Here is a 13,029-nt window from a genome sequence, read left to right as displayed (position 1 = left end):
TGCAACCGGGTGGACTGTAGCCGCCCAGGCTCCTCTGGCCATGGAATTCTCCAGGCAAGAATACTGGAGTGGATTGCCATTTACTACTCCAGGGGATCTTCCTGACTCAGGGATTGAACCTGGGTCTCCTGCATTGAAGGCAGATTCTGTACCATTTGAGCCATCAGGGAAGCCCACCATGCAATAAGCTGCAATCTCTAACCTGGAGAGCATACACAGTAAAATACTTAGGAAGTGGTGAGTTTGGGTATTACCTTTGTTTTTAATTTATTTAATCATAAGTTTATATAATTTTATTTTTAACAATACCTGTATTTAACAGCCAGCCTAAAAATTCCTAGAAAGTTGACAGTTAGCTTCAACTCCCATAACTTGGTTCAGACTCCCTCCAGCACTGGCAGTTGATCATGTTATTTCAAACTGAGGCTTCCAGCAGATACATTTGTTCCATCATTGTCCTATATAGCAGTGCATTGTAATACTTGAGATGGATTAAATTAGAGTTCTGAAGTGTAAAGGTATGCTAGGTTTTATTTCTTTCTGCCTTTGTAAAAAAAAAATTAATTTGAAAGTAATTTCCTGTGTTTGAAAAATGTTTTGTTAAATGGCTTCCTGAAGTTCTGAGAAAGGGCATGTTACTCTGGATCTTGAACTTAAATATAGAAGAGAGCTTTCTGATAATGCTCTAATGATTAAGTAGTGATTGTGTTATATTTTGAGACTTATTTTAAAATATGTCTCATAGCCCGGTCATATATTCAGATACTTAGTGTGGTAAAGATTAATTTTTTATTCAGCTGCTTCAGTTCAGGTCAGTCACTCAGTTACATCTGACTCTTTGTGACCCCATGGATTGCAGCACGCCAGGCCTCCATGTCCATCACCAACTCGTGGAGTTTACTCAAACTCATGTCCATTGAGTTGGTGATGCCATCCAACCATCTCATCCTCTATCATCCCCTTCTCCTCCTGCCTTCAATCTTTCCCAGCACCAGGGTCTTTTCAAATGAGTCAGCTCTTCATATCCGGTGGCCAGAGTATTGGAGTTTCAGCTTCAGCATCAGTCCTTCCAATGAACACCCAGGACTGATCTCCTTTAGGATGGACTGGTTAGATCTCCTTGTAGTCCAAGGGACTCTCAAGAGTCTTCTCCAACACCACAGTTCAAAAGCACCAGTTCTTTGACGCTCTTTAGCTTTCTTTATAGTCCAACTCTCACATCCATACATGAGCACTGGAAAAACCATAGCTTTGACTAGATGGGCCTTTGTTGCAAAGTAATGTCTCTGCTTTTTAGTATGCTGTCTAGTTTGGTCATAACTTTCCTTCGAAGGAGTAAGTGGCTTTTAATTTCATGGACACAGTCACCATCTGCAGTGATTTTGGAGCCCCCAGAAATAAAGTCTGCCACTGTTAGCACTGTTTCTCCATCTATTTGCCATGAAGTGATTGGATCAGATGCTGTGACCTTAGTTTTCTGAATGTTGAGCTTAAGCCAACTTTTTCACTCTCCTCTTTCACTTTCATCAAGAGGCTCTTTCATTCTTCTTCATTTTCTGCCATAAGGTCGTATGATTATGTGGCTGAATGGACTCCTGAAGAGCTAATCAATAAAAGTAGATTCCAAAGTGTTTTTACTCATTTATTTTAAATATTCAGGTCCTTTTAGAATTGCTGCAGGCTGGAGGCATAGTTCAGTTTGAGGAGAGTCGACTCATCCGTATGGCAGAGAAAGCAGAATTGTAAGTTTTTTTAAATTAAGAAAAGCTATGCATGTTAATAATTTTAAAAAAACCTAAATGCAAAAGTTTTTGCCTTTCAAGTCTAGGAAGTTAGTTTAATTTGCAGAAATTAATAGCAAGTAAATTTGAAGTTCTTGTTCATTTGTTTTAGTGTAAAAATGAAATATCAGTCTTATGGTTTTTTTTACTTAACATTTCTGTGGTATTTACAGATTTTTGGCAGTTAACTTATATATTATAAACAAGGTAGAATTTAACAGCAAACAGATGCAACATGTTAGCACTATTGTTTATCTAGTTTGTTAAATATTTCATTTGACATGTTTAATTCTGAACAGGGAAACTTCATATTATTGATTGTATTGTATGATTCTAATACAGTAACTATTTTTTATATGATACATTGTTGCTTTAACATGTATTTTATACACATTTTTGAAATTTCTTATAAACATAGTATTCAGCAGCATCTTAAAACCTATATTCAAAGGACTGGCAGATATTCATATTCCTTAGATACGATAACTTGATTTAACAGTAGAAATCACATCTACTATATTCATTTTCCTTAATTCTAACCTGAACAGATATGCCTGAACAGATGTCTTAAAACAGTAAGTTGATAATCACCTGCCTGTTTGGTACACTGAAGTTATTCCTTTTATGTTCTAGCTACCAAATTTGTGAATTTATGTATGAACGAGAACACCAATATGACAAAATTATTGACTGCTACTTACGTGACCCACTAAGAGAGGTGAGTTAAGAGACCGCTTTATCCGTTTTTCTTACTCAGTTTCCTCCCTCGCCTTATCAAGTAGAAATAATTATTCAGTAGAAATATTTGGACATATGTTTCTTCATTATTCAAGAGCTGTTTATTGAGTGCCTGTTATTAACTCAAGTGTATATTGATAATTTAAACAGATATATAGTTCCTGTAATTTTATAACTTATAATTTATTGATGGAGACTGACAGTAATTGCAAATTGTGATGAGCATTAGAGAAACTGGTTTCCACAGGAGTAAATAATGGGAGAACGAACTTATACAGAGCAGCCAAGGAAGGAATCTCAGATAAAATGCCATATAAACTGAGTTTTAGAATTTGAAAAGAAGCTAATCAAGCAAAGAGCCCATAGGAAAAATGTTCCAGGGTAGGGAACAGTATATGCAAAGATCCTGAGGTGGGAAAATTTTTTGACATGTTCAAGGAACTGAATAGGGATCATATAAATGAAGCAAAGAGCAGTGTAAGTGGAGCATAATGGACAAGGGCAAGACAGATTTGATGCGAAACTAAGATTGTGGACAGGGACCACCAAAGCAAAAGAATGATATTCACTCTGGGTTAATGAAATTGAGACTGAAATTAATTGGAACACATTTGCAACTTCTAAGAATCTACCCGAAACAGTTACTCTTTCTCTTTTAAGTCAGTCTTCTGTTAGTTAAGGGGCTTCCCTGGTAACTCAGCTGATAAAGAATCTGCCTGCAATGCAAGAGACCCCAGTTTGATGCCTGGGTCGGGAAGATCCACTGGAGACGTGGTAGGCTACCCACTCCAGTATTCTTGGACTTCCCTCGTGGCTCAGCTGGTAAAGAATCTGCCTGCAATGTGGGAGACTGAGTTTGATCCCTGGGTTGGGAAGATCCCCTGGAGAAGGGAACAGCTACCCACTCCAGTATGCCTGGAGAATTCTATGTGGTATATCATCCACAGAGTGGCAAAGAGTCAGACATGACTGAGTGATTTTCACTTCACTCCATCAATTAACCATCTCAAAATGGTTTCCTTCTCCAAATAATAGATATTTACCAAGACCAATACAGATAGTAGATCAGTTCAGTTCAGTCACTCAGTCATGTCTGACTCTGCAGCTCCATGGACTTGCAGCACGCCAGGCTTCCCTGTCCATCATCAACTCCTGGAGCTTGCTCAAACTGATGTCCATTGAGTCCATGATGCCATTCAACCATCTGATCCTCTGTTGTTCCCTTTTTCTCCTGACTTCAGTCTTTCCCATCTTAGAGTCTTTTCCAGTGATTCAGTTCTTTGCATCAGTGGCCAAAGTATTTCAGCATCAGTCTTTCTAATGAATATTCAGGACTGATTTCCTTATTTCCTTTAGGATTGACTGGTTTGATCTCCCAATCCAAGGGACACTCAAGAGATAGTAGATAGTGACTAAATATTCTTGAGTGAATGAATGAATAAATTTTATTATCTTGTGCTTTTCAGGAGGAAGTCTTTAACTACATTCACAATATCTTATCCATTCCTGGATACAGTGCGGAGGAGAAGCAGTCTGTATGGCAGAAGGCTATGGATCATATTGAGGTACTGATTCAGCAGAATTTGAAAACATTGCTGTATTTGTATAGATATCTCCCAAATTAAGTTTTTGCTAACTAAGTAGTGGGAGATATATTATTAAGTTGATTTGCTTGAGGGTTAACATCTTTTTCAGGTAATTTATTCCACCTCACATTTGTGGAAAACCCATGTTGTATACAACTTATTATGTCATGACTTCTGAAAATAACTCATGTTCAATCAGCTAGTTCACAAACTGGAATTTTAGTGTTTTTTCACAATGTTCTGAGGAATTCTGAGAGTGCTGTTGAACTTTTCCCCTATCATGTGACAGGAGCCATTCCCTCAGTCACCTGATGGAATTTTAGAAACATCACTGCAACAAGTTATTCTCTCTGATGTATTTCCCTTATGTAAGAGGATGTATTTCTCTTATGTAAAAGGATGATGATTCTGATTTTGTTTATGAATGCTCTTTTACAGGAACGCAGTAGTTGACTTTGAAACTAAAAGTTCTTTTTTAAATATTTGCTTAGTTGTTAGTTGCTCAGCAGTGACCCCATAGAGTAGTGCCCGTCAAGCTCCTTTGTCCATGGGATTTCCCAGGTAACAGTACTGGAGTGGGTAGCCATTCCCTTCTCCAGGGGATCTTCCTGTCCCGGGGATCAAACCCAGGTCTTCTTTATTGCAGGCAAAATCTTTACTGTCTGAGCCAACAGATGGTTGGCCCAAAAATTTGCTTCAGATGCCTAAATGTCAATATCAAAATCAGATTGATTATATTCTTTGCTGCCAAAGATGGAGAACCTCTATACAGTCAGCAAAAACAAGACTGGGAGTTGATTGTGGCTCAGATCATGAATTCCTTATTGCAAAATTCAGACTTAGATTGAAGAAAGTAGGGAAAACCACTGGACCATTCCAGGTATGACTGAAATCAAATCCCTTACAATTATAAAGTGGAAGTGACAAATAGATTCAAGGGATTAGATCTGATAGAGTACCTGAAGAACTATGGACAGAGGTTTGTGACATTGTATAAGAGGCAGTGATCAAGACCATCTGCAAGGGAAAGAAATGCAAAAAGGCAAAATGATTGTCTGAGGAGGGCTTACAAATAGCTGAGAAAAGAAGAGAAACTAAAGCCAAAGGAGAAAAGGAAATATATACCCATCTGAATGCAGAATTCCAAAGAATAGCAAAGAGAGATAAGAAAGCCTTCCTCAATGATCAGTGCAAAGAAATAGAGGAAAACAATAGAATGGGAAAGACTAGAGATCTCTTCAAGAAAATTAGAGATACCAAGGGAACATGTCATGCAAAGATGGGCACAATAAAGGATGGAAATGGTATGGACCTAACAGAAGCAGAAGATATTAAGAAGAGGTGGCAAGAATACACAGGACTATACAAAAAAGATCTTCATGATGCCAGTAACAAAGATGGTGTGATCGCTCACCTAGAGCCAGACATTCTGGAATGAGTGGGCCTTAGAAAGCATCACTATGAACAAAGCTAGTGGAGGTGATGGAATTCCAGTTGAGCTATTTCAAATCCTAAAAGAGTGCTGTGAAAGTGCTGCACTCAATATATCAACAAATTTGGAAAACTCAGCAGTGGCCACAGAACTGGAAAAGGTCAGTTTTCATTCCAATCCCAAAGAAACGCAATGCCGAAGAATGTTTAAATGACTGCACAATTGCACTCATCTCACACGCTAGTAAAGTAATGCTCAGAGTTCTCCAAACCAGGCTTCAGCAGTATGTGAACCATGAACTTCCAGATGTTCAAGCTGGTTTTAGAAACGGCAGAGGAACCAGAGATTTCATTTCCAACATCCGTTAGAGCATCAAAAGAGCAAGAGAATTCCAGAAAAACATCTATTTCTGCTTTATTGACTATGCCAAAGCTTTTGACTGTGTGGATCACAATAAACTGTGGAAAATTCTGAAAGAGATGGGAATACCAGACCACCTGACCTGCCTCCTGAGAAATCTTTATCAGATCAAGAAGCAACAGTTAGAATTGGACATGGAACTACAGATTGTTTCCAAATGAGGAAAGGAGTACATCAAGGCTGTATACTGTCACCCTGCTTATTTAACTTATATGCAGAGTACATCATGCGAAATGCCTTGCTGGATGAAGCAGAAGCTGGAATCAAGATTGCCAGGAGAAATATCAATAGCCCCAGATATGCAGATGACACCACCCTTATGGCAGAAAGCGAAGAACTAAAGAGCCTCTTAATGAAAGTGAAAGAGGAGAGTAAAAAAGCTGGCTTAAAACTCAGCATTCAAAAAACAAAGTTCATGGCATCTGGTCCCATCACTTCATGGGAAATAGATGGGGAAACAGTGAGAGACTTTATTTTCTTGGGCTCCAAAATCATTGCAGATGGTGACTGCACCCGTGAAATTAAAAGACAGTTGCTCCTTGGAAGAAAAGCTATGACCAACCTAGACAGCATATTAAAAAGCAGAGACATTACTTTGCTGATAAAGGTCCATCTAGTCAAGGCTGTGGTTTTTCCAGTAGTCATGTATGGATGTGAGCGTTGGAATATAAATAAAGTTGAGCGCCGAAGAATTGATGCTTTTGAACTGTAGTGTTGTAGTAGACTCCTGAGGGTCCCTTGGACTGCAAGGAGATCAGTCAATCCTGAAGGAAATCAGTCCTGAATATTCATTGGAAGGACTGATGTTGAAGCTGAAACTCCAATAGTTTGGCCACCTGTTATGAAGAACTGACTCATTGGAAAAGACCCTGAGCTGGGAAAGAATCAAGGCAGGAGCAGAAGGGACGACAGAGAATGAGATGGTTGAATGACATCACTGACTTGATGGACATGAGTTTGGGTAAGCTCCGGGAGTTGGTGAAAAATAGGGAAGCCTCGTGTGCTGCGGTCCATGGGGTTGCAAAGAGTCAGACATGACTGTGCGACTGAACTGAACTGATTATGTGTATGATTAGGATGGCATCAAAATGCATTCTAAAAAAGGGCCCCAAAATCACTCCTCACTTTAGTTTCCTTAGGTTCAAAACATACAGTATTCCTCAGAAATCAGCAGAGCTAGAGAGCTGTTGGAATCTCTTCTGTTTTTTTTTGGTCCTCTAATTATTGAGAAAAAGTAGTAATGAAGGATGCTGAGGTAGTTCCAGTTTTGTAAATAACATTTTACATCTACAAAGTTTGTTTCTTCCTCCTTGTAGCAAGGATCAGGAGATAGTGATGGGTTTAGAGATGTAGTGAAAGATATGATTATTCAACATGTTTAAAAATTTTTTTACATATGAAAAATGATAAGAAAGGATGAGCTCTGAAACTTTCGGAAAGCATTGCATGTAATGTGAATACTTTTAATTCCTGATGATTATGAAGTTTAGATTAGAAATGTGAACAGCATCTAATATAAAACATCTGATGTGCAAAGTGTTACAGTCAGTAGGATGAAGGAATTGCCACACTTTCATTTACTGCATTGAAGACATATATATGTTATTTAGTCTTATCATGTTTCTGCTAACAACAAGATCAATATGTCTTGGTGAAAGTAAGAAAACCCAAGAAAACCTTCTTCGACTGTGAATTAAATTTTTTTTCTTCTAATCATTTGGTATTCTTTTTCTTTTCATCATCCCCTTTAAGCCTCCATAGTTATATTATGGCTCATTGTTCATTTCATTTCAACTGCATTATGCAGTGCTTTGAGCACATGGACTCCAGACATCCTAAAATGAAGCTGTGTCTCTCTGCATAATGTGACACATGATGCATTAATCAATGAACACACAGATTATTCAGCAGAAAACTCATACTGGTGAAGCAAAAAATATTTTTGCTGTGCAACAATTATTTCTGCTGACTATTTTCCCCACATCTATGCTTTTTTTTTTTTTTTTTTTTACCTTGAGCTTGTTAGTACTTCTGAAGGTCATATTAGAAATCTATAGACTTTTCGTTGAAGGTCTTGTGTGGGTTTTTTAATATAAATAAAATCAACATTAAGTGTGTAGAGGGAAAGTCCTTATAATAAAAGTTTTCAGACAGTACATGTACATAGCCTATAGATTAGTGGTTCTTAACACTTTTCGAGGTAGACCACATTTGAGACTGGAATGAAGGATCCGGACCTGGGCTTCATAATCTTGCGCATGTGCTCAGATGCATCATTTTGTTCACTATTTAAGGATCCACAGATTTCCTAAAAGCCATTCTTAGGCTGGGTTTGTGGATTTCAGTAAAGAATCTCTCACTTAGATGGTTTTTCCAATATGGACGATTCATGTTTCATGAAATTTTAAAAAACACTTCTCATTTTGAAATATAAAGAGAAAAGTGCACAAAATAAAAGTACAGTTTAATAAAAAATTAAAATCTCAACATACCAGAAATAGTTACTGCTACTACCCTAGACTGTTCCCATGTATCCTTTCCTGATCATGGTTCACTGCCTCACTAATATTATCGGAAGAACGAGGATAATGAAATATAATTTTTTGCACTTTTATGTATTGTCATTGCTTCTGCCTGCATCCCTAAAAATATATGTTTTGTTTGGCTTGTTGCTGAACTTCATATAAATGAGGTTATACTCTGAGGTTATTTTCTGTCTTTTTCTCAATATTTTGAGAAATTTATATATTTTGTATGTTGCTGCGGTTCATTTTTATTACGGTACAGTATTAAATTTTGTAAGTATATCACTTCCTGTTCATTCTACTGGTGTCTTACGTATGCATCTTGAACACAGCCACATGCATTTTTCCAGGACAGTGGTTCTGTTTGATCTCCAGTCCAGCATTACAGCATCAGCTGAGAACTTGATAGAAACGCTGTTTCAGTCTTCTCCTCAGGCCTAATGAATCAGAAACTCTGGCGACAGGTCCCAACAATATATTTTAATAAGCCCCTCTGGTGATTTTGATGCATGTTAACATTTGATAATCTCTGTTCTGGGGTGTGTAGTTGCCACTTAACTGGGATAAATATTTTTTTTAATTTTATTTTTACTTTATTTTACTTTACAATACTGTATTGGTTTTGCCATACATTGACATGAATCTGCCACGGGTGTATACGAGCTCCCAATCCTGAATCCCCTCCCACCTCCCACCCCATATCATCTCTCTGGATCATGGGATAAATATTTTAAACATCAGCAGATGCCAGCATTGTGTGAGATTTTCCACTGACTCTATATTCTTGCTGAACTTTTAAAATTTTGTTGGTCTAGTGGATGTATAATGACATTTCATTTTGTTTTAAATTTACATATCCTTAATTACTGAGATTGATTCATATTTATTGGCCATTTAAATTTTCTTTCTTCGACATCACTGTTCAAGTCTTTTGCCCACTTTTCTGTTAGAATGTGTCTTGTACTCATTGATGAAGAAATTCCTTAGATATCCTGGATGTCAGTCCTTTTTTCAGTGATACATGTTGCAAGTATATTCTACTCTGTGGCTTTTTTCTGTGGTTCTTTTTAAGAAAAGTTTTTTTTTTTTTTTAAAGTAGTCAGAATAATCAGTTTTCTTCCTTTGGTACTGAAGAAGTCCTTCTGTATTGTTGTCTAAAAGCTTTCTTGTTTCTTTTTTCAACTTTAAATCTTAGACTCACCTGAAAGCAGTTTTTGTATAGGGTTTGAGGTGGGGATTAATTTTTTAAAAATATGGATACCTAGTTCTCTCAGGAACAATTTTTTTCCATTTTTGAATTTTTCCCCTTTTTAAAAATTGAAGTATAGTTGATTTACAATGTCTCAGGTATACAGCAAAGTGATTCAGTTGTGTATATATGTATTTTCCACCTCATATTCTTTTCCATTATAGGTTATTACAAGATATATGTTGAATATAGTCTTCTGTGCTATATAGTAGGTCCTTATGATTTATCTATCTTTTATATAGTAGTGTGTCTCTGTTTATCCAAAATCCCTAATTGATCCCTCCCCCCTTTCCCCTTTGGTTTCTAAAAGTTTGTTTTCTATATATGTGAGTCTTATTTCTGTTTTGTAAGTAAATTCCTTTGGATCATTTTTTTTTAGATTCCGCATATAAGTGATATCATATGGTATTTATCTTTCTCTGTCTGATTTCGTTTAGTGTGATAATCTCTAGGTCCATCTATGTTGCTGCAGATGTCATTATTTCATTCTTTTTAATGGCTAGGTAATATTCCATCATATACCACATCTTCTTTATCCAGTCATCTGTCTGTACACATTTAGGTCGCTTCCATGTCTTGACTGTTGTAAATAGTGCTGCTATGAACATTGGAATGCAAGTATCTTTTTGATTGAAAGTTTTGGTCTTTTCTAGGTAGACATATGCTCAGGAGTGGGATTGCTGGATCATATGGTAGTTCTAATTTTGGTTTTTTGAGGAACCTCCATTTTCCATAGTGACTAAACCAATTTACATATCCACCAACAGTATAGGAGGGTTCCCTTTTATCCACACCTTTTCCAGTATTTACTATTTGTAGACTTTCTGATGATGGCCTTTCTGATCCATGTGAGGTAATACCTCCTCATTTTGGTTTTGATTTGCATTTTTCTAATAGCAATGTTGAGCATGTTTTCATGGGCCTGTTGGCCATCTATTTGAGAAATGGAGAAATGTGTTTAGATCTGCCTCTTTATTGATTGGATTGTGTGTGTGTGTGTGTGCTGTAGGAGCTGTTTATATATTTTGGAAATCAATCCCTTATTGGTTGTATTGTTTGCAAATATTCTTTCCCATTCTGAAGGCTATCTTTTTATTTTGTTTATGTTTTCCTTTGCTCTACGAAAGCTTGTAAGTTTGATTGGGTCCCATTTGCTTATTTTTGCTTTTGTTTTCAATACTCGAGGAGTATTGAAAAAAATATTGCTGTGATTTATATCAAAGAGTGTTCTGCCTAAGTTTTCCTATAGGAGTTTTATAGTATCTGCTCTTACATTTAGATCTTTAGTCCATTTTGAGTTTATTTTGTATATGGTGTTAGAGAATGGCCTGTTTTCATTCTCTTACATGTAGCTGTCCAGTTTGCCCAGCACCAGTTATTTAAGAGGCTGTCTTTTCTGTATTCTTGCCTTGTCATAGATAAATGACATAGTGTGGGTTTGGGTTTATTTCTGGGCTTTCTTTCCTGTTCCATTGATCTGTGTCCTAGCAACAGTTATTTTAAAAGATTACCTTTATGCACTGCTCAACAGTGCTACCTTCTCATGAGATATCAAGAATCTCTGTGTTTTGTCTTTTTCTGGGTCTTGTTCTGTTTGATTGGTCTTGAAGTCAGTATTTGAAATATTGTTGTTTTATAATAAGTCTTCATATTTTTAAGAGAGTATTGGCTGCTTAGTTCCAAATACCTTTTAGAATCAACTTGTCAAGTTCCTACCTTATGATTCTGACAGGGATTGCACTGAATCTTTGAGTCTTTTTTAATCTGACATCTTTACATTATGAGGCTTCTACCTTATGACCGTATGGTGTAACTGTTCACCAACGTTTCTGTAATGTTTTATAATTTCCTCTGTAGATTCATCTAATGTTAGATTTATTGTCACAACTTCATATATTTTAGCAAAACACTAATGTTAATAATATGGTTAAAATTTTATTTCTGACACATAATGTTTAGTATAAAGATTTTTGTAGAAATCTTCTATTTCTAGTATGTGAAAATTTTCTCCCTTATTCTGTTTTTGTCATGAATTTTATTGATCTTTTAAAAAAATAATATCTGGCAGTTTATTAAAAAGTAGAGCATACTGAGCAACAAACTATCTTACACCTTTCAGGAAGGAAAACCACTAAATTTGAAAAGACATCATCCACTGAATTTGGACACAACACCTCTACTCCAGAGAAACATTTGTACAGTCCAGGTCTTTATTTTTACACCCATCAGGCCATGAATTCACAGGGAATGGGCTCCAACAGTTCGGGTTCCTTTCCATTGGTCCTCATAAAGTGTGCTTCTCTGGGTGGAGCAGGCTGGCGCTTCAGCTGAACCTAAGTCCCTTTCTGTTTGGCCTCCTTCTTTTTCTGATCATTTTCCTTCATGCATTTCAGGAAGCTGTCTCGGCTCTGAGTGCTTAATATGCTCGATACGCATATTAATTCTCTTGTCAAGAATCTTGCCCTTGTTTGTTTACAGTGATGCCAACAGCATGCTGGGTAACATTGTAGACTCTCCCAGTTTTGCCATGGTAACATTTGTGGGGCATTCCTTTTTGAACAGTACCCATTCCCTTGATATCTACAATATCACCCTTCCTGTAGATTTGCACGTATGTGGCCAAAGGAACAACTCCGTGTTTTCTGAAAGGCCTGGAGAACATGTAGCGGGTACCCCGCCTCTTTCCCTTTGTGTTGATCATTTTGGTGAATCAGCCTGAGGGGCCGGGGGAGAGATGGGAGGCGGGAGCCACGCGCTGGCCTTTACCTTGCAAATTTTACCGATATTAAATCAGCCTTGAATTCTGTGGATAAATGCAACTTGAACCTGTTATATTATCTTTTTTATACATTGTTAGATTCTGTCTTTATCAATGTTCACAATTAAGACCAATGTATAATTTTCCTTTCTTCCTTATGTTCTACAGGGTTTAGGTATCAGAGTTTTGCTACTATTATACAATGAGCTGAGCTGAAGAAGTTTCCTTTTTTCTATTCTCTGTAAGAGATTAATTAACGTTGTAATTATTTCTTCCCTAAATGATTGCTGGGAACTTACCAGTGAAGCTGTATGGGCCTGGAGTGTTTTATATAGGAAGATTTTTGACTATTCATTCAATTTCTTTAGTGACTACTAATCAATGCAGATTTTCTGTTTCTTAAGTCAGTTAATTGAATTACATTTTTCTAAGAATTTAGCCATTTTGACTAAATTTTCAAATTCTTGACATAGATTAATTCATAATAATTTATCTTTTTTCAACTTTTGATTTCCAATCAATTAAAAAAATTTTTTTGTT

The 13,029-nt window shown here is 36.7% G+C and overlaps 1 protein-coding gene and 1 pseudogene across 15 annotated transcripts in view; one reads left to right on the top strand and one right to left on the bottom strand.

Annotated features, from left to right (window-relative positions):
* VPS8 (VPS8 subunit of CORVET complex) overlaps window positions 1-13,029 on the top strand; it is a 299,937-nt gene that overhangs the window by 148,968 nt on the left and 137,940 nt on the right. For all 15 annotated transcript variants that reach the window (XR_009601662.1, XR_009601661.1, XM_060419760.1 and 12 more), the window contains 3 exons: window positions 1,660-1,742; window positions 2,415-2,499; window positions 3,986-4,084. Coding sequence is in view for 13 of the 15 variants with exons in the window: in XM_060419760.1 (XP_060275743.1) it covers window positions 1,660-1,742; window positions 2,415-2,499; window positions 3,986-4,084 (267 nt within the window). In the remaining 2 variants the exon portion in view is untranslated. The remainder of the gene's footprint in view (window positions 1-1,659; window positions 1,743-2,414; window positions 2,500-3,985; window positions 4,085-13,029) is intronic.
* LOC105602886 (large ribosomal subunit protein eL21-like) lies at window positions 11,924-12,465 on the bottom strand (annotated as a pseudogene).

Source organism: Ovis aries, chromosome 1 (genome assembly GCF_016772045.2).
Source record: "Ovis aries strain OAR_USU_Benz2616 breed Rambouillet chromosome 1, ARS-UI_Ramb_v3.0, whole genome shotgun sequence".
Classification (NCBI taxonomy): domain Eukaryota; kingdom Metazoa; phylum Chordata; class Mammalia; order Artiodactyla; family Bovidae; genus Ovis; species Ovis aries.
Note: the sequence above shows the minus strand (reverse complement) of the source record. Positions and strands in the feature narration are given on the sequence as shown.